This window comes from Erythrolamprus reginae, chromosome 1, assembly GCF_031021105.1.
Source record: "Erythrolamprus reginae isolate rEryReg1 chromosome 1, rEryReg1.hap1, whole genome shotgun sequence".
NCBI lineage: Eukaryota > Metazoa > Chordata > Lepidosauria > Squamata > Dipsadidae > Erythrolamprus > Erythrolamprus reginae.
In genome coordinates, this window is record NC_091950.1 from 337,273,118 (window position 1) to 337,293,546 (window position 20,429).

Below are 20,429 nucleotides of genomic sequence, written 5' to 3' on the forward strand. Positions count from 1 at the left end.
CCCAATTTGCACTGTAAGATGTTGAAAGAAAATGCAGGGCATCCTGCATAAGCCACGCCCACAGTGTAGTAGTAAAAATTTGGTAGTCCTTCATTGCACATAAATGACAGCAGAACAAACAACATAGTCATCAGTAAGAAGAACAAGGGGGATGTAACTGTAATAAAATGTTTTGCAATACAATTTCTGCCCCTTATCTACCTATGTAAATGGAAGTGTGGCGGGGTGGAAATTGTATCATGAAAGGTACAAGGTACACCATATTAAGAAACCGATGACATAGAAGTGGTGACTACTTTTATTGTACAGGTAGTCCTCATTTAATGACCCTAACTGGGACTAAAAGTTTCACTGCTAAGCAAAGCAGACATTAGGCAAAACATCACATGTTTGCAGTGCCTAGCAACAGCTATTCCACTAGTCCTTGTTGTCACCAATAGGCCAGTGTTGTACACCGTTTTTAGTCCCAAAGGTGCTTTTTCAAGAAGTAACTAGACTTTCTAGCTTTTCTTTGAAGACATTTCGCTTCTCATTCAAGAAGCCTCTTCAACTCTCAGCTTCCTATGAGAAGCTAAGAATGAGAAGCGAAACATCTTCAAAGGAAATCAGAACGTCCAGCTGCCTCTTGAAAAAGCACCTTTGGGACCTCCATGACCCCTGGATGACTGAGAACGTCCATAGACATATACCGTTGTTAGGTAAGGACTTCATGCTTGTCCTACCCTGCAGTACTCCCTTCCACTTCAATTCCCCCACCTCCCATCTCTATCCTCTTCTGTCCTTTTGGTCACCCCAACTCCACCACCTACCCAATAGTGGGTTGCTCCCGATTCTTAGAACCGGTAGTACCAGTGACAAGAGGCTCTGCCCCCCCTGCCTTCGTAGTAGAAGTGTTTTAGAACCTGCCACTGCACCTACCCCTGCCACTGCCCACCACTTCTGGCTGACTTTTGGTAGTTTCTCCCTCTCATTGAGGGAGTCTCTGGCTGAAGCAGCTGCTGGCCCTGCCTGAAACCTCACAAGCACACTCCGTCAGAAGCAGCAGAAGATGGTGAAGGTCAGCTGGGGTAGGAGCAGCGGTGGGCTATGAGCTGGAACGCTAAATTGCGCTTGCCAACGTGGCTTGTAAGTTCTTGCGGGACCATCACAATTTTGTTGCTGCACATGTGTAGGTAGAAAAATTGTGTATGGAGCTGCAGGTAAAACCTCGCAGAAACATGGGTGCAATTTTGCTACCTCCACAGGTGCAGCACCAAAATTGCGCTGGTCCCACAAGAACTTACAAGTCGCGGCGGCAAGCACAATTTAGTATTCCGACTTGTAGCCCACTGCTGGGTGGCAGGATTAGGCAGCAGCAGAGTGCCTGGTGGCCAAAAAGGCAGAAATGGAGGGTGGGGAGAGGAGAGTTGATGTGTATGCTATTGTTGTCAATGCCAAGTGACTACAATTGGGATCAGTTATATGTCAAGTTGCACCAATTCTACTTCAATTTTTACAGCAGTTGTTTTGAATGAATCAGGTAGTCATTAAGTGAATCCAGTTTTCCCAACGGGTGGGGGGTTATTTTGTGTTGAAAATTGGCAAACTTTTTGCAAATCACAATCATGTGATCACCAGTTGCCAAATGTCTGAATTTCAATTATGTAACCATGAGTGTCATAAATGCAACGTCAAGCTATAAGTCCCGCACTTTTTTTGAGGCATCATAACTTCAAAGAGTCATTAAACTAATGGTTGTAAGTCATGGACTACCTGTATTATTTTCTTAAGGTAGCCTGGATTTCCCAAAACAACAATGGAGGTTTTGAAATAAACTTACCTACGCATATTCGCTCAACCATTGAAAGTTCATAACCCTCGAAACATTCACATCGGAAAATTCCCGGATGATTACTACATATACTATTACTGCCACATATTGTTGGATGCTCCTGGCATTCATCTATATCTGTGTAGAAAAGTAATATTATTATACAACTGCCACTTACAATTCTTTAAAGGAAGAGCATGATGTATCTTTGTTTAGCTTTGGTTCAGATGAAAGGCTATCTCTGTTTCTTTAAAGGAAGAGCACGATATGTCAGGTAGAAGCCATCATGTAGTTAGTGACTTTGGCCTGCCACAGTAGAATGTTATTAGGGGAACTGGGAGGGGTAGTTATATGAGAGGGAAAGTTACTAGCCACAACAAATTCCTTTCTTACAGTCCAAGGTCATCTTTGTTCTGCATCAACTGAAGTAAAGAGAAAGTCGGTGACATCCCTGCAACCAGACTGGTCCTCATGATAAACTTTTGGGTGTGGGGATGTGGGATGAACCTTAATCTGGGTGGGGTACTGAAAGGAAGTTAGTATCGGGATGGCAATGACATGACCAACATGGCTCTGCTAATAAATCGAACCTTGGATGAGAGAATTGGACTGGAATCTGATTTATTTCTCAGATGCTATTTGGGGCTCTGACATGATGTACTGTATCTTTGTTTAGCTTTAGTTCAGATGAAAGGCTATCTCTGTTTTCCAAGCAAACCCGTTACAACAGTCAAGTGACTTGTCAAGACATAAGTGATGAAGAACGTAGTACAGTAATACCTCGTCTTATGAACTTAATTGGTTCTGGAAGGTGGTTCGTAAGGCGAAAAGTTCATAAGACGAAACAATGTTTCCCATAGGAAACAATGTAAAAGCGATTAATGCGTGCAAGGGGGGAAAAATTGTAAAATGGTGCTCCCCTGGGCGGCGGCGCCCGGCTGTCACCTTTTAAAACAGCTGGGGGGCTTTTCAGTGTTCTCCCAAACCCGAACTTTTCGGGTTCAGGTTCGGGAGAACGCCGAGAAGCCTCCCCGGCTGTTTTAAAAGGTGACAGCCAGGCGGCGGTGCCCAGCGGAGCGCCATTTTGTGATCTGCAGTGGGTTCGTAAGCCGGAAAAAGTTTGTAAGAAGAGCCAAAAAATTTCCGAACCCCGCGTTTGTATCTCGAGATGTTCGTATCTCGAGGGGTTCGTATCACGAGGTACCACTGTATCTGATTTTGTCAGATTAAGGTATTGGTGTGTTTTCATTCAATCGGTTTCAGTACAGTACAGTAATTTAATATCATGACAACATCATGGTGTGCACAAGAGGGGATGGGTATTTATTTTTAACCCTGAAATACCTCAGAAGATTGCAGCCTTGCAGAAGATGGATAAATTGTGAAGGGTCATGGCTAATCCATCCTTTTTCTCCTAATTACCATGCTGTTCAAAATTATTTTCAGATTGCTGTGTAGTTGTGAAAAATTCTAAACACAAACATAACTCAAGCAGGATGGCAGCAATTCTGTGCTGCCATCCTTCAGTTCCGATACACAACCTCCCAAGAAAACATTTTGGTTTTCTTAAAACAACAACTGGTGCACTAACTATTATTGCAAACCACCTTTAGTTTGGCCCTGAGAAACCACAAGTAAAAGTCAAGGCAGTATTAATTGTATGGATTGGCTCGGGTTTCCCCCTCCCTCACCCCTCATTTTTGCAGATGATAGGTAGGAATTGACTTTTATCTTCAGCATTTTTACTGTGGTTTCCATTTGAATTGCATTCCTTAGGGCTATGGGCAAAAGACCATTTCCAATCGGAACACAGGATTAAAAATGTCTTCCTTGGTTCTACATTCTCAATCTAGGTCTAGTCCCCTCCTAGTTTAAAAAAAAAATCGCAGCAGGAACAGGTCAGATTGTACAAATAACCTCTATATGTATACTACACTTATCAGGAATTTCCAGCCTTGGAATCTGAGGAATTCTGGGAGTTGAAGTCCACAAGGCTTAAAGTTGACAAAGTTGGAGATCTCTGTCACATATAATTCTGTCCTAATTTTCAGGACTTCAAGGTAAGCAAAAATGCTATAAAATTGTACTTTTGTTTAGAATATAATTTGATCATACTGCTATTTCTGTTGAGGAAATCAGGTGTCTTTCTGTTGGCATACGTTCAAGGGGGAAATATACCAGTATAGCAAATTTATTACAAATAGTATATCAAACAGCAAAACATAGATTCTGAAAGTAAATACAGTGATGAAATATCACATTGATTTTACATAATCCCTGTTCTTCCCTATTAAAAGTAAAATTCCTACCATAACACGTCCGTCCATCTCCCCGGAATCCCAATGAGCATTCACAAGTAAACTGATTTCCTGTTCCTGGACGACAAACTGCATTTATATCACAGCCATGGGTGCCCGTGTAACAAGGATTGCGGCTTACATCACCCGAACCATCTGCCAAGAGACCATAGAAGATACTTTCAAAGAAGGTTATCTGAAAAATAATCTACATAAACTATATTTGTGCTCTTGAAAATGTGGTTTAAGTTAGCACTGAATGGTTTCCATGTTAATAAGATACTGATGGGTGTAAAATCTGGACAGCATAGCTTTTAAATACTCAGCTTAAAACATTTATATGCCTCGTGTTTGTAAAGGTTTCAACCAGGGATCTGCAATATTAGACACTCAAAGAGCCATTTGGACCCATTTCCCACAGAAAAAAAAAACCATCGGGAGCCACAAAACTGGGTGGGCATGGTCAACTCAACATCACTCACTCTGAGTCATCTGACCCCCCTAACCACACCTACTCAGCTGGTCATTAGGGCAGAGAACCAGAAACTATAAAACCCTTTTCATCCCTCTCTCCCCATCTCTATATCTATGTCTCTCTCCTCCGCTCTCCCTGTATCTCTTTGTATTTCTCCCCCACTCTTCCCGCCCTCTCTTTATCTCTCTCGCCCTCTATCTTCCACCACTCTCTCTCCCTCTGTATCTCTTTCTCTCTCTCCTCTCTCTCCCTCTCCTCCTCTCACTCATCAGGAGTGAAAGCCAGCAGGTCTTGACAGGTTCTGGAGAACTGATAGTGGAAATTTTGACTAGTTTGGAGAACTAGTAACAGAAATTTTGAGTAGTTTGAGAACCAGGAAATACTATCTCTGGCTAGCCCCAGAGTGGGGTGGGAATGGAGATTTTGCAGTATATGCTATGCCCACCAAGCCACACCACGCACACCAAGCCACAGAACCGGTAGTAAAAAAAAAATGGATTTCACCAGTGCTCTCTCTCCCCCTTTCCCTCTCTATATCTCTCTCCCACTCTCTTTCCTGCTCTCTGTATCTGTCTCTCTCTCTCCCGTCTCCTCTGTCTCTCCCTCTCTCCCTCTCCACCTGTGTATCTCTCTATCTCTCTCCCCCATCTTCCCCTCTCTGTACCTCTCCCCCTTCTCCCTCTCTATATCTGCCCTCTCTCCCACCTCTGTATCTCTCTCTCTGTGCATCTCCCTCCCTCACCCCTCTCTGTATCTGTGTATGTGAGTGTGTATCTCTGTATATATCTCTCTCTGCATCTGTGTCTCTTCTCACTCTCTCACAAAGCCAAGTGAGCTCTCCTTGGGGCTCTTTGTTACTCCTTTTCTATTTTCTTTTTGGAAATCTGGCCTGGCTGGGGAACTAGAACAAACCACAGCAGAAGCTTTCCTTCGGACAACCCTCCTCTTCCTTCTCCTCTCATGATGCCCTGGTCAGGTGTGGTGGAGCCAGGAGTGTACCCACAAGTGGGGAGACCTTCCTCAAACGAGCGGCTGCCCACCCTGCGTGTGCATTTGCTATGCTTTGGCTGAGCCCATTGGCTTGTTTTATGAGGGTCTCCCTGCTCGTGCACACACTCCTGTCCCCATCACAGCCAGCCAGAGGGTCGCAAGAGGAGGAGGAGGAGGAGGAGGGCCACCTGAAGGGAAGCCTCTGTTGTGGTTCGCACTCATTCCTCAGCCAGCCCAGATTTCCAAAAAGAAGAAAGAAAAAGAGTAGCAAAGAGCCCCAAGGAGAGCTGGACAACTTGGTCCAGCTTTTCCTGATTCCAGGTGGGCTTGCAAAGTTTGGTAGGGCCAGCCACCTTTTCCCATTGCCCTGAGCTTCTTGAAGGGCATTACGGGCCCATCCCCTTTTCCATCATCCCTTCCTCCTCAATCCCATTCCCAGCCCACCAGCCGCCATGTTAGCAAGGGCGGTATCAGTTGCAGCTGGGTCGGGCCAGTGTCTCAGGGCAGAGAGCAGGTTGTCTCCCCAAGCAACCGAGGCATGAGCCGGGGTGGCGCAGCAGGTAGAGTGCTGTACTGCAGGCCACTGAAGCTGACTGTAGATCTGAAGGTCAGCGGTTCAGATCTCATCATCGGCTCAAGGTTGACTCAGCCTTCCATCCTTCCGAGGTGGGTAAAATGAGGACCCGGATTGTGGGGGCAATATGCTGGCTCTGTTAAAAAGTGCTATTGCTAACATGTTGTAAGCCGCCCTGAGTCTAAGGAGAAGGGCAGCATAAAAATCAAATAAATAAATAAATAAAATAAAATAAAATAAAATAAAAGTTTAAGTTACTTTAAGCAAAGATTTCTGAAACTCATAAAGAATAGAATAAGGGCCAGAAGAGTGAGGCGCCTGAGACTCCACCCCAGCTGCTTCTCCATCTTCTGCCCAAAGAGCCACAAGCAGCTCCGGAGCCACAGGTTGCTGCCCACCCAGTTTAGCAAACCATGGAAATTTATCTTAAAGGCAATAAACAGTAATGAAAAGTAATATATGGGGGATGGATAGTGAATTCTTTTTTCTCATATTACTGGCACTCAGGGCCTTTCATTGATACTGGATGGCACAGGTAGTTCAAGGCAGGCACAAGAAAGTAATTCTTCACTAAAATATGTAATTCATTGGCACATTGTACAGTGATGGTCACTAACTTAAGTTACTTTAAGCAAAGATTTCTGAAACTCATAAAGAATAGAACTGTTAATGGGACTTCTAGGATCAAAGGCAATATGCCAGAAACTAATTTTAGAAATGAACAGCAGGAGCCTGACTGTTGCTTTCAGTTCTTACATCCTGGAGATGCCTGATTTGACTCTGTGGGAAGCAGGAGGGTGGATTAGCAAAGAGAAGGGCTCTTTCATCTGGACTGTTGCATCTGAAAACCCACAAATATAAAATCAAAGACAGGCTTCTATGCAAAGGAAGAGGAAGTGAACCAGGCTAATTGTCACCGACCGTACCAATTGGGCCAATTGAATTGCTCATTGCATATCGCAAAATCTGCTCCTCTTTGTTATATAAGACAAAGACACTGTCCACCGATAGCTGCTGAGTGGCCAAACCAGAATGATGGGAATCATCATGGATGCATTCATCGAACGAAATAGTTTGTCGCCATTGATAAGAAAATGTATATGTTGCCGATAATCCATTTCTTTCTGGCTCTGTCACAGTATACTCTCTGGTAGAAGAGGATGTGATAACTGAAATATATGAAATAAATTCATATGAATAAAAATTAGCCACACTTGAATATATTTCATTTAACATAACAATATGAAAATACAAAAAAACAATCTAGCTCTACAATGATAGGACTGACTCTTGATAATTCATTCACAGAAGACTCCAAAAAACAACTGCTTCCTATGACAAAGGAAAAGGGATGGGGGGCTTATTTATTTTCTCGAGCCTCTGCACTCTTTTATCACATTTCATGCTGCTTTAGAGCTGTTTTGCGTCTTCAGAACAGCTTTTCAGACTCATGGGGGGAGGAACGTGAAAAACAGAAATTTATTTCACTGTTTCTTTCTCCATTATAAATTTGGGGTAGGGATAGGGGTGTCCCAATTCATTCCTTCATAAAAGGCTAATGTTTTATTTATCTTTTTTATATTTATGCAATAGTTTAAGCCAAGTCTCAACAATATCAATCAGCTTGTGTTTAATTTATGCTAAGTTGACTTTTATTTAACTAAAGACGTTTGCAGTGTTAAAAGAGGTAACATTCTATATTGTGCAACTACAGACTACAGCTGACGTTAAAAATGTTGAACTCGGCTAAAGAAAAGCAGCAGATCTCCTGAGACAAGTGTTTCCCAATCTCAGCATCCTTGTGTGACTTCAGTAGAATCTTCTTAAAATGACCCATTTTTTCCCATCAGGTTTCATAATAAAGCAGAAATATTTTCCCATTGCATCATACAATTCAACTTTTGCACTACGTCTTGTTTCGCAATCTTAAACTCCATCCATCAAACAAATGGATGTTTTTGAGAGCAAGCTCTTAAAATCTATGAAATGGTAAACAACACTGAACAGTTAATCAATTGATCATGGGTCTTACGGATCTAGACTACAAAAATCTGGAGGCACAGAGAACTCAACACACTGCTGTCATCTAGCAATTACAGTCATACCTCGGTCTTACGAATCTAATTGGTTCCAGGGGGAGGTTCGTAAGACGAAAGGTTCGTAAGACGAAACATTGTTTCCCATAGGAAACAATGTAAAGTCAATTAATCCGTGCAACCAAAAAAAACCCCACAAAAAAAACGCTGCCGCCCGGCTGTGACCTTTTAAAACAGCCGCGCGGCTTCCCAGCCGTCTCCCGAAGCCGAACGCCAAACCCAAACTTCCGCGTTTGGCGTTCGGAGGCTGCTGGAAAGCCGCGCGGCTGTTTTAAAAGGTGACAGCCGGGCTGGGGGGGCTTTCCAGCAGCCTCCGAACGCCAAACGCGGAAGTTTGGGTTTGGCGTTCCGCTTCGGGAGACGGCTAGGAAGCTGCGCGGCTGTTTTAAAAGGTCACAGCTGGGCTGGGGGGCTTCCCAGCAGCCTCCGAATGCCAAACCCGGAAGTTCGGGTTTGGCGTTCGTATCACGAAAAAAGTTCGTAAGAAGAGGCACATTTTTTCTGAACCCCGGGTTCGTGTCTTGAGTTGTTCGTAAGACGAGGGGTTCGTATCTTGAGGTAATCTGGATCTTTCCAGCCCACATCTGGTCAGCCTAGCACTGTGATGGTGAACCTATGGCACACATGCCACAAGTGGCACACAGATCCCTTTCCGTGGGCACGCGAGCCATCACCCAGCTCAGCTCCACCATACATATGTATGTGCCTCCCACTGCCCCCAGCTGATTTTTGGATATCTGCCACGCATGCACAGAGGATGGGGCATATGTGGGAGATATGTGCACATGCACGGGGGTGGGGGGGGTCGCACATTGTGCCCCCAGGGTCCCTTTTCGGTCCCAAGAGGCTGCAGGGAGGCCTGCTAGGCCCAAAATGAGGCAAAAAGTCATGCACACATGAGGGGGAGGATCATACACACACGTGTGTGAGGGCGGAAGGAGTCAACACACATGTGTGTGGGGATCACAGAGGGGGGGAGTCATAATGTACATGCAGGGAGAGCGCAGGTGGGTTGCACGCATGCGTGGAGTGCCAGCACACGATGAGAAAAAGGTTATCCATCACTGTCCTAGCAGGTCACCTCCTCAGTTAGAAACAGAGAAACATAGAAGACTGACGGCAGAAAAAGACCTTCTGGTCCATCTAGTCTGCCCTTATACTATTTCCTGTATTTTATTTTACAATAGATATATGTTTATCCCAGGCATGTTTAAATTCAGTTACTATGGATTTACCAACAACGTCTGCTGGAAGTTTGTTCCAAGGATCTACTACTCTTTCAGTAAAATAATATTTTCTCACGTTGCTTTTGATCTTTCCCCCAACTAACTTCAGATTGTGTCCCCTTGTTCTTGTGTTCACTTTCCTATTAAAAACACTTCCCTCCTGAACCTTATTTAACCCTTTAACATATTTAAATGTTTCGATCATGTCCCCCCTTTTCCTTCTGTCCTCCAGACTATACAGATTGAGTTCATTAAGTCTTTCCTGATACGTTTTATGCTTAAGACCTTCCACCATTCTTGGAGTGCAAATTGATAAGACTTGAGTACTGAACAACTTCATTATAGAAAGGTTTGTTTGGCAGAGTCTTTTCAGTAAAGCATGTTCCACACAACAGATGTTTACATTTAAATACAGAAAGAACAATGTGAAGCATCTTTTTATTGGTAATTATATATGATCACATAAGGTTTCCTGAAATATAAATTGGGGAAATTAAAAAAAGGCTTTTGATTGAAGTTTTTATAATCTCTATAAAAGTTGCCAACCAAATTGAAAGAGTTCATGGGGGACGGTTACTAAATACAAATTTGTGGAGTATTTGTGGAGTGTAGTCCCTCAAAATTCTCAATCAAGATAATCCCTTATTTTGAGCAAATGGCTGGAAACTAATCATTTTGATCAGAATTTTTATTACCAGATATAAAGGTAATTTGTTAATTAAAACACTGCAATAAATTAGACAACTTCAATGTCTTGCTACAAATCAAAGATAAATAATACCAATTATATAATTATACATGATGCATTGTGTTAGCTTGCAGATACAATACATATACTGTACCATACTTTTAGGAGTATAAGACACACTTTTCCCACCCTTAAAAAAAGGGTGGAGATGTTGGTGTCTTATACACCAAATAGATCCATTTTTGGCTTCCCAAAACCCACCCTGCACAAAAGCAAAAACAGGGCACGCCAACAGTTTGGGAGGCCTGCAGAGTACACCTGAGGACTGGTGTTATGTTCATTGATTCAAATGAAAGGTTTATTATGATTAGTTCCCGCGCGGCAATCAGACTGAAGCCGCCAAAATTAAAAGGCCGTCTGCAGTTTTGCTGCGCTTTTGCGAGACTATAAATAAGGCAATGGAGGAGCCGTGGCCTTTGTTGGGATCTAGCGTAGTTGGTGTGTCTTGCTGTTTCAGTTCCTTGCTTTCAATAAAGAATAATAGAACTTCAACAGTCTCTCGTGGTCCTGACTTAACAGTGGCGACAAGGGTGTTTGGACTCTCGCAAGACCAAACTTGCCATGCAATTGTCTATGGCTCAAGCGCCCGATTTCTTAAACTCTGAAAATGAAACATGGACTTCATATATGTCCAAAATTTCGTATCTTCCTACAAGCCAGCAATCTACACAATGCCTCTGATGATCAGAAGCGAGCAATTTTCCTTAATTACTGTGGACCCACTATTTACAGTCTAGATAATGATAATATGCTTGCTGACCCAGAGTCTGTGGAGACCATCGCATGGTCTTCTCTTCAAACGAAGCTCGTCGCTCATTTTCAACCGACAACTCCCGCAAGAGTTAGCCGAAACCAGTTCGCTCACATGCGCCAGGCTGAGGGAGAATCTACAAATGATTTTGCCACCCTTCTCCACACAGTATTGTCTAAATGTAAATTGAAAGATCCAGAAGCCAGACTGGTTGACCGGCTCATTTTCGGTATGAGGAATGTGACCCTACAAAGAAATTCCTCATTGAGGAGGATGCCACTTTGCAAGATGTTCTAAAAGCCGCTAAGGCGGCAGATGTCTCTGACACTTCTGTAGCGGAAATAAAGAGCTCCACCTCAGCTAGCAATTGTATTTCAGAAGACATTGACTGGTTACCTGGGGTCCCAGACAATGGGGGGGGGGCAGGTGACAAACGGGCCTCCTTTTTGTGAAACCAAGGGCCTTTTTTTGCCATCCCTGGTCCCCAGGAGCCCTCTGCATGTCTCCCAAACCCTCTGCACACCCTGGTTTCACAAAACACAGGACTGTTTTTCCCCTCCCAACCCCCCCCATCCCATTTTCCCTCCCAAGCCCCCAGGAACACTTTGCAGGTAAGCAGGGGTTCCTCGTTACTGCCGCTACTGGTGACTGGTGGTGTGCCCATTCAAGATTTGGCTTCTGCACAGGCACAATCCTCAGGAACATCTCCTGTTAACAGGGATTGGTTAAACAAATCAGTCAGGGGGGCAGCAATCACAGATCTGAGTTTTTTAAGAACTCTGGGGTGGATGCCATCTGGACCCATTGCCTTATTTATCTTTAATCGTTCAAGTTCTTCTAAGACATAGGCCTCTGAGATCAGTGGAGCTGAATCCCTACAGCTGGAAGCAATGCTATATCCATCTATAGTATTATATTGTAAGCCGCCTTCTGAGAAAACTGAACAGAAGTAGATATTCAAATGGTCAGCGATCTCCTTATTCCCATCAATGTATGTATTATTCCCAGTATTAAGCTTTGTGATGCTGCAGTTTTTCTTCTTCCTATCACTAATATATCTGAAGAAGGTTTTATCCCCCTTCTTTACAGATTTGGCAATTTTTTTCTCTTTTGAGGCTTTAGCAGCATCTGTTTCACCTTCTTCTGTCTCATTTTATACACCTCTGTCAGCTATACTTCCAGACTCTTTTTACCTCCTATAGGCAGACTTTTTTTCATTGGATATTTTGCATTCATTGAAGTACTTAAACCATGTCTCAGTTATGGCATCCAGATCCAAATTATCTCTAGATATTATGACCATTAAATCACAGAGATTGTTGCTCAAGTTCCGAGCATTTGCGCACATTACTAGGAGAACATTATTATCATAATGTTCCACCCACTCCCTGTGGATGAGTCCTCAGGGAGTGGGCGGCATATAAAGTCAAATAAATAAATTAACTTTGGACACCCATATTTTGCATATGTTGATTTGGGTTCCAGCCACTTAATGTCAATTAGTTTCATAAATGGTGTGATATATCACCTGTGGTTAAAAACAAGTTCCAGCCTAGGGAGATCAGAGACTGAATAAATGATTTCATCCTGCATTAATAGATTTGGCTGCAAACTTGCCAAGCAACAGGTAAGTAAGTATATTTAACTTACCCGAACTAGAAGAGTGATATAGCTCAGTGTAAGGTTCTATATGGACAGATGAGCCAAATGGGATCTCAGGTACTTTGCCTTCAAGTTCCGTGCTGATGGTAAGATGTCCATGTTCATCTATCCCACTGAACTTCTGTTTAATGATAATCTTTTCATTGTTGCTGAGGAATGTAACTTCTGCTTGCCTTGTAAACTGACCTCCTAGAAAATAAATGACATTATGTTTTATTTATCTGTTGGAAGAGCCACTCTCTCTATGTTGAAATATTAACTTTTAGTCTTCCTTTACCTAACCAGCTAAACCTTAAGTGGATTGTTTGCTGTAGTTTATATGTCTGAATTCTAAGAAAATTTAACAACTGTTTAAACAAATCATGTTTTAATAATAATAATAACAACAACAGCAGCAACAATAGAGTTGGAAGGAATCTTGGAGGTCTTCTAGTCCAACCTCCTGCTTAGGCAGGAAACCCTACACTACTTCAAAGAGATGGTTATCCAACATCTGCTTAAAAACTTCCAGAGTTGGGGCATTCACAACCTCTGGAGCCAAGCTGTTTCACTGATTAACTGTTCTTACTGTCAGGAAATTTCTCCTTAGTTCTAAGTTATATCTCTCCTTGTTTAGTTTCTACCCATTTCTTCTTGTTCTACCCTCAGGTGCTTTGGAGAATAGGTTGACTCCTTCTTCTTTCTGGCAAACTGTGAGATATTGGAATACTGCTATCATATCTCCTCTGGTCCTTCTTTTTATTAAACTAGCCATGCCCAGTTCCTGCAACTTACTTCATATGTTTTAGCCTCCAGTCCCCTAATCATCTCTGTCGCTCTTCTCTGCACTTTTTCTAGAGTCCCAACATCTTTTTTACATCATGGTGACCAAAACTGAATGCAGTATTCCAAATGTGGCCTTACCAAGGCCTTATAAAATAGTATTAACACTTCATGTTATCTTGATTCTATCCGTTTGTTAATGCAGTCTAGAACTGTGTTGGCTTTTTTGGCAGCTGCTGCACAGTGCTGGCTCATATGGTTGTCCACCAGGACTCCAAGATCCCTCTCACTGTTACTACTGTTGAGCAATGTACCACATATACTGTACCTGTGTGTTGTTTTTTTCTTGGCTAAATGTAAAATCTTACTTTTAACATGATTATGGAATCAGATTCTGCCTACACAACCCATGGACTATTTTTCTGCCTATCTTTGGAACCCACGCTCTCATTTTCTGCTTTTGATATCTCTTTGCTTTTATTATAATGGATTGTTGAAGAGTAGCCAGATGTTTAGACACTTTATTCACCTATTGAGTCGTTGTTATTAAAGGTATTCATCACAGACTGTTCCAAAGTAAAGCTGTGTTTTGCAATTGAATGATGGTGATTTTGCAAGTCTGATGGAGTATAAGTAGTATTCCTGATGTTTTTGACCTGCACCTAGGAAGCCTGTTACTACTGACAGTATTTTTTTCTTTTGCTACAGTTGTTCTATTTATTATTATTTATTATTTTTTCTAGTATATTATGATGATGATTATATTTTTTTAATAAAATGGGGAAATGTTGAAAAAACTAGCTCATGAAAGAAAAAAGTGTGTTATGATGTGGTTTTGCTGCCCGTTGTCTTCTTAAAATAGTTATAACGACCTTAGAAAGCTCAATTCCGCTATGAGAATGTAGAAATCATCACAAATATTAAAACATACATATAATACATAATTTTGAGAACAAATGTTAGAAATTACCAGTAACACTGAATCCATTTCGGTAACCTTCCTGTTCCACAGCGAACATCCATCCAATGATACCCCCAATAGAAGCAAGAGGAAGCAAGGAGAAACCCAGAGTTTCTGGAATTGTGCTAATGGCTGTGTACGCACGCCCATGGTTCATCACAACATATGAGTGGAGGTCGGTATTCTCAAATACAACTGGTACTGGGTTGTTTCCAACAAAGATCCGTCCTTTGACTTTTCCATTGACTCTCTGAGGAGAACCTAGTAAACCAAAACAGGAAAATATAAGTATTGTATTCCTGTAGTATTGTAGATCTTGGTTAATGTGATGGGGCTCAAGATTGATTCAGTCTTCCATCCTTCTGAAATCAATAAAATGAGAATACAGATTGTTGAGGGCAACATGCTGACATTATAAATATTGTAAACATTATAAAGCACTGTAAAGTACTATCCTGTTTCCCCGAAAATAAGACGTACCCTGAAAGTAAGGCATGTCAGAGGTTTTGCAGAATTTGCTAATATAAGGCACCCCCCGAAAATAAGGCATAGTCAAGTTTACATACGGTACGGTGGAAAAATATATGGTACCATTCAAAGCTGTTCATAGCGGTATCGTAATAATGGGGCGTCCCCTGCTGGCCCCTTCCATCGCTTTTTACCGTCCAGTACAGCAGACACAGTCTGCTGCTGTCTCACCACCATTACAGTCTCCACTACAGTGCGTAGACTGTAGTTCCTCTGGTGGCCGGAAGGTGCAATAGCGGGAGTATACTGTTGTACCATATAAGTGCTGTCGTTTGTGTGTGTGGGTGCCATACTGACAGGTACCGTACCGTAATCAGTGTACCGTACGGTACACTTTCTTTGGGGGTGTCAGGTTTTTTGCCTGTGAATTTGGCTTATTTGAGAAATATAAGGCACCCCCCGAAAATAAGACGTAGCACAACTTTTGGAGCAAAAATTAATATAAGATAGTGTCTTATTTTCGGGGAAACACGGTATGAAGTGGTATATAAGTCTAAATATCACTAATTACTATTGCTATTAACCAACTAGCAAGTAGTGTTCTTTTCATAATAACTTTAAGAACACCAGGAAAATGTGGAGTTAATCCCCTTTTCAGATGAACAATTTTAAAAATAATTATGCATTAATTTGAAATCCTGAAGTAGCTAGTAACGTTTCTTTAATCATTTCAGAAAGTAAAGTATTTCAGAGTTCTCTACTATATCCTGGACTGAATATTGCACAGTGCCTAGTCTGTTCTCACAGAATAACATTTACATTTGCCAAAGAAAAGACACGTTAGAAAAATGCTGTGCTATATTTTAGATATTTACCTTCAGCTACACATTGCCTGCCATTTCCTTTGTAGCCAACAATGCAACTGCAACAAAAGCCACTTGGGTAGTCTTTGCAAACAGCATGAACTGCACACTGATGGCGGTTGTTTGCACAGCTTTGCTGGACATCTGTATTGTAACGGAACACTATATAGGGGGAAAAAATAAGAGTGCTTTTTGTGGAAGACTGGTCAAGCTCACCAAATTTTAAGACAGTTATGGTGTCTTTTATCTCCCTATTTGTTAATTATAAAATGTACAGAGTATGGAACCACATAATATAGGAATATCTTTCTTATTGTAGAAATAAATATCTCCTGAATTACTATTGGCCACATTTATTTCTTCGGCATCCAAATCTCTGCCAGTTGTAAAACAGAATAGAAATTCAGCCTAGTAGAGCCAGAAAAAAATAGATCGATGGGAAGGTCCAATTTTACAGCATTTCACTTATTGATAGATGCTTAAGATGCTTTTTCCATCCCTGGCACCAGACTTTCTCTTGCATTGTTCCCAGACTGTCCTTCCTCAGCAGCTGCCTCTAGCCTCCATTCTCCAAGCTTTTAAAAATATTTTGCAATACTTTTTGAGTTGTTAAGTGATGTTGGGGTTTTTTACTATGAATTTTAATCTTCATTATTGCTCAAACTTCATTGAGCCATGAGAAATAATCCAAACTTAGAATACATATGTTTGATAAGAGTACATCTGTATAAAGTGCCTCAATTCATATCAAGATTGTTTCAATGGACTTTGATAACAAAGAAGTATGCAAGTTATTCACAGTGCACTATTAAATATTCCCGGTCTTTTCCTTCAGTTAGTTAACAATGCTATTTTCTCTATTTAATACCTTTAAATATATCTATATCGATATTTTGCAAAAATATCTATCTAGTACATTGCAAAGCTTTTATAAGCTCTACAAGGTAGACTAGACTAAAAAAACCAAAATCACACAGGTCAGGAGTACTTTTATTGAAACAGCCTTAGTGTTAGAATTTTGCAAGTGTGAATGTATTTCCATCTCCTCCACTTTATATACTTGTGAACTGGACAGGGGCCTCTCTGAAGCATTTACTCAAACTGGTTTCTTGGAATGGGTTCAAGCAGGTCTGATCATTGTCTTAGTCTTAGCGGTTCTTCATCCTGCCCTTCAAGGCCATTCCCTATATCCTGAACAACTTTTGAATTTGCAATGTTGCAAGAAGGGTTATTTTCTTAGGCAGCTAAGGGCCCCAAGAGACAAGTCAATGGCAACACAGCATTGCATAAATTACTAATGTTTAGGAGGAAGAATTTAGCTTTTGAACTGCAGGTTGCCTTTCCTAGCTCAATTAGTAAGACATGTTTTGTTCATCAACACACCCAAACGAGGATTTTTTTTTAATATGATGCAAAGTTAGCAAGTAAAAGACATATGCTGTGTATTAAAGTTTGTGGCAAAAATCAAACCAGAAGCACACAGAGATAACTGATTCAGCTGGATTCATTAATAGCTTGGGGCTGCAGAAGCCCGCTCGGGTGGGGAGAGAGGGGATCCCCAACATGGTCGGCAGCTCTGCTCCTTTTCATCTGAAAGGTTCCAAAGTGCCCCCTCACCCCTCTCAGCCAGGAGAAGGAGAAGCCTCCGGCGGAGAGGGAGGGAAACCCCAACCTGCTATTCCTACAACTGCTGGAGAAACGGCAGTGTAAGGACAGCCGCCACCAAACACAAGGGGGGCAGGAACAGGAGGCTGGGGCTTCTCTCCCTTCACACCGAAGGCTTGGGGCCACAGCAGAAGCCTGCTTGGGCAGGGAGTCAAGGAAGTGAACAAACACACTTTTGGCACACAACCGGAAAAAGGTTCGCCATCACCGGCCTTTAGTACTGTATTTATGAAAAATAATCGACAGAGATTTTTCTCGGTGATCTTACCAATTCCAGTTTGGTCATCTTCGTCTACTTCAATAATCTGACCCTGCTGGTTGGAAAATTGGTGGATTGGAAACTGTAGAGGTGGATTTTTCCCTGTTGGAAGTGGAAGCTTAACTGGAGGCTGATCAGTTAAAGTTTGGTATTGAAGCTGAAAATCATCTTCTATTGCTGGCTCAGGCAAGCTGTATTCAGTCTGAAAAGTATCTCCTCTGTCAGAAACATCATAGGAGACTTCTGGATGGTTTATTTCAATGGGATCTTGTAGAAGAATGGAAGGGTCCAGCGTCACTTGCTCATAGTCACTGTATTCTACACTGGCAGGAGGCTGAGTACCTTTGGCCGGTAGGATATCATCTAGGCCACCAATCTCAAATGCCCAAACTCCAGGTTGTCCCAAATTGCTGGCCCTAAAAATAAAAATTGAAAAAAAAACCTAACTATACATTAACCAAAGCATACTCAAGCATTGTAATTTATTTTTTATTTTAAAAAATATAAGTTCCACACCACAAATTACAAATATAGAAGTAAAGAGTAAGATAATTATCCTGAACTACTTTGTTCAATCCTAAATGGGGAGATCTGAGCATAAAAATTATTGGACAAGACTAAATAAAATTTAAGGGACTCTTATGACCTTAGAGAAAGTAAATGGTTGGTTGCCGATCAGTTTCCGGTCACAATTCAAAGTGTTGGTTATGACCTATAAAGACCTTCATGGCATCGGACCAGAATATCTCTGGGACCGTCTTCTGCCGCACGAATCCTAGCGACCAGTTAGGTCCCACAGAATGAGCCTTTTCCGGGTCCCGTCCACTAAACAATGTCATTTGGCAGGACCCAGGAGAAGAGCCTTCTCTGTGGCAGCCCCGGCCCTCTGGAATCAGCTCCCCCCAGAGATCAGAATTGCCCTCACCCTCCTCGTCTTTCGTAAACTCCTTAAAACCCACCTCTGTCGTCAGGCATGGGGGAATTGAGATATTCCTTCCCCCTAGGCCTATACAATTTATGCATGGTGTGTTTGTGTGTATGTTTGGTTTTTAATAAGGGTTTCTAGTTATTTTAAATATTAGATTTGTTATATGCTGGGGGGGGGGTTGGTTTTTTTTGAAAAAAGTTTTATTAAATATTTACATTAAAATTACACAACAAAAAACAAGCGTATATACACAAAAAGAATGTAGAAGAAAAAATACGAGATAGAGAGAAAGAGAAAGAAGATAGGAAAGTAAAAAAGAGAAAGATAAAGCATTCTGCTTTATATATTACATATTTGATATCATTGTTTACAATTAGAACTACTCAAGGAGTAGTGTATTTTACATGCAGCTTATGTCTAATTTGCAAAGGAAAATCTTCCTTTTGATACATTATTATATATTTATCACATAAGTACATTTTGTGATCTTCATATCATTTTATCAGTCATATATCCTTCTTGTTTCAATGGTATAATAGTGCTATGATTTATTCATATTTGTTGGTAATATTTAAGTTTATTACTTCTAAATTTGAAATTGGGGTTCCTGATTTCTCTTCATTTTACTTTATTTAATTTTGTTTTTATTTCAATTTGTTTTTTGCAACCCAGATATACCATCTGTCCCAGCTTTTGTGGAAATCTTCCATATCCTTATCTTGCAGTTCATAGGTTAATTTTGTCATTTCAACTACCTGATATACTTTGGATATCACATTGTATATTGTTGGTGTAAGTTCCTCTTTCCAACATTGGGTATATGTGATTCTGGCCGCTGCTGTAATATGCTGTATTACATGTCTATCGTACTTTGTAAAATGTTGCCTAAATATTCCCAGTAAGAACAATTCTGGTCTTATAAATACTTCCTTCCTTATAATTCCTTCGATCATATTTCTAATTTTCCCCCAGAATTGTTTAACTGATGGACATGTCCACCACATGTGATAGTAAGTGCCTGGTTTTTCCCGGCACTTCCAGCATATGGGGGAGAGTTTAGGGTCCATTTTAGACAGACGGGCTGGAGGAAGATGCCATCTGTAGAACATCTTGTAAATATTCTCTTTATATGGGATTGAAAGTGTTTTTTATTATTGTTGTTAGCCGCCCTGAGTCTACGGAGAGGGGCGGCATACAAATCAAATCAAATCAATCAATCAATAAATAAATAGTGTATATTCATACAGTATACAGAAATATACAGAGCACACCACAGAGCTGAATTTTAGGGAGTTAGGAAATTGGTGTCTGTTTAATATATATATTTTATTCATTTCCAAGCTGCAGAATAAAACTAGAAATGTACAATTGTTATCTATTTCTTGGAACTGGTGTTGTATGAGGAAGATCAACTGAAATTCCCAGAAAGATAATGAACATTTGGACTGGGGAATGTTATAAACCTTTCTCTCTTTGATTAAAGAAAAAACTATGCATTGCTTTATTATTTAAAAAAATCTTAGTAGTGTATAAAGTTTCTAACTAAATATATTTTGTTCTCTTGTAACTTTTATCCCAATAAACATGCCTAAGGTCCACAATGGCACTTATTATAGCAACAACTCTGAATACATCCTTACAGTTTCCACTATGTAATACTACTCACATTATTAATTTTGAACAGGTTCTGTAACATCTAAATAATGTATGTAAGGACATCTAATATATTCCTACACTGATACCACCATACCTCTTCCTCCTCTATCCTCTTTTTGTCTTAGTTGTCCATTAGTTATTTAAAAAACAACTTTCTCCTACAATAGGAAAAGGATTGGGCACATTTTATAATTGTAACTACCAGTATCTCTCCACTTACAATTTCTGAGTCCTTCAA

The 20,429-nt window shown here is 41.1% G+C and overlaps 1 protein-coding gene across 1 annotated transcript in view; it reads right to left on the bottom strand.

Annotated features, from left to right (window-relative positions):
• The window catches only part of NID1 (nidogen 1), a 62,675-nt gene that overhangs the window by 27,252 nt on the left and 14,994 nt on the right, over positions 1–20,429 (bottom strand). The window contains exons 4-10 of the mRNA XM_070734006.1: positions 17,617–18,023; positions 15,696–15,845; positions 14,362–14,613; positions 12,618–12,818; positions 7,073–7,315; positions 4,120–4,263; positions 1,820–1,948 (exon numbers count right to left, since the gene is read on the bottom strand). Coding sequence (XP_070590107.1) covers positions 1,820–1,948; positions 4,120–4,263; positions 7,073–7,315; positions 12,618–12,818; positions 14,362–14,613; positions 15,696–15,845; positions 17,617–18,023 — 1,526 coding nt within the window. The remainder of the gene's footprint in view (positions 1–1,819; positions 1,949–4,119; positions 4,264–7,072; positions 7,316–12,617; positions 12,819–14,361; positions 14,614–15,695; positions 15,846–17,616; positions 18,024–20,429) is intronic.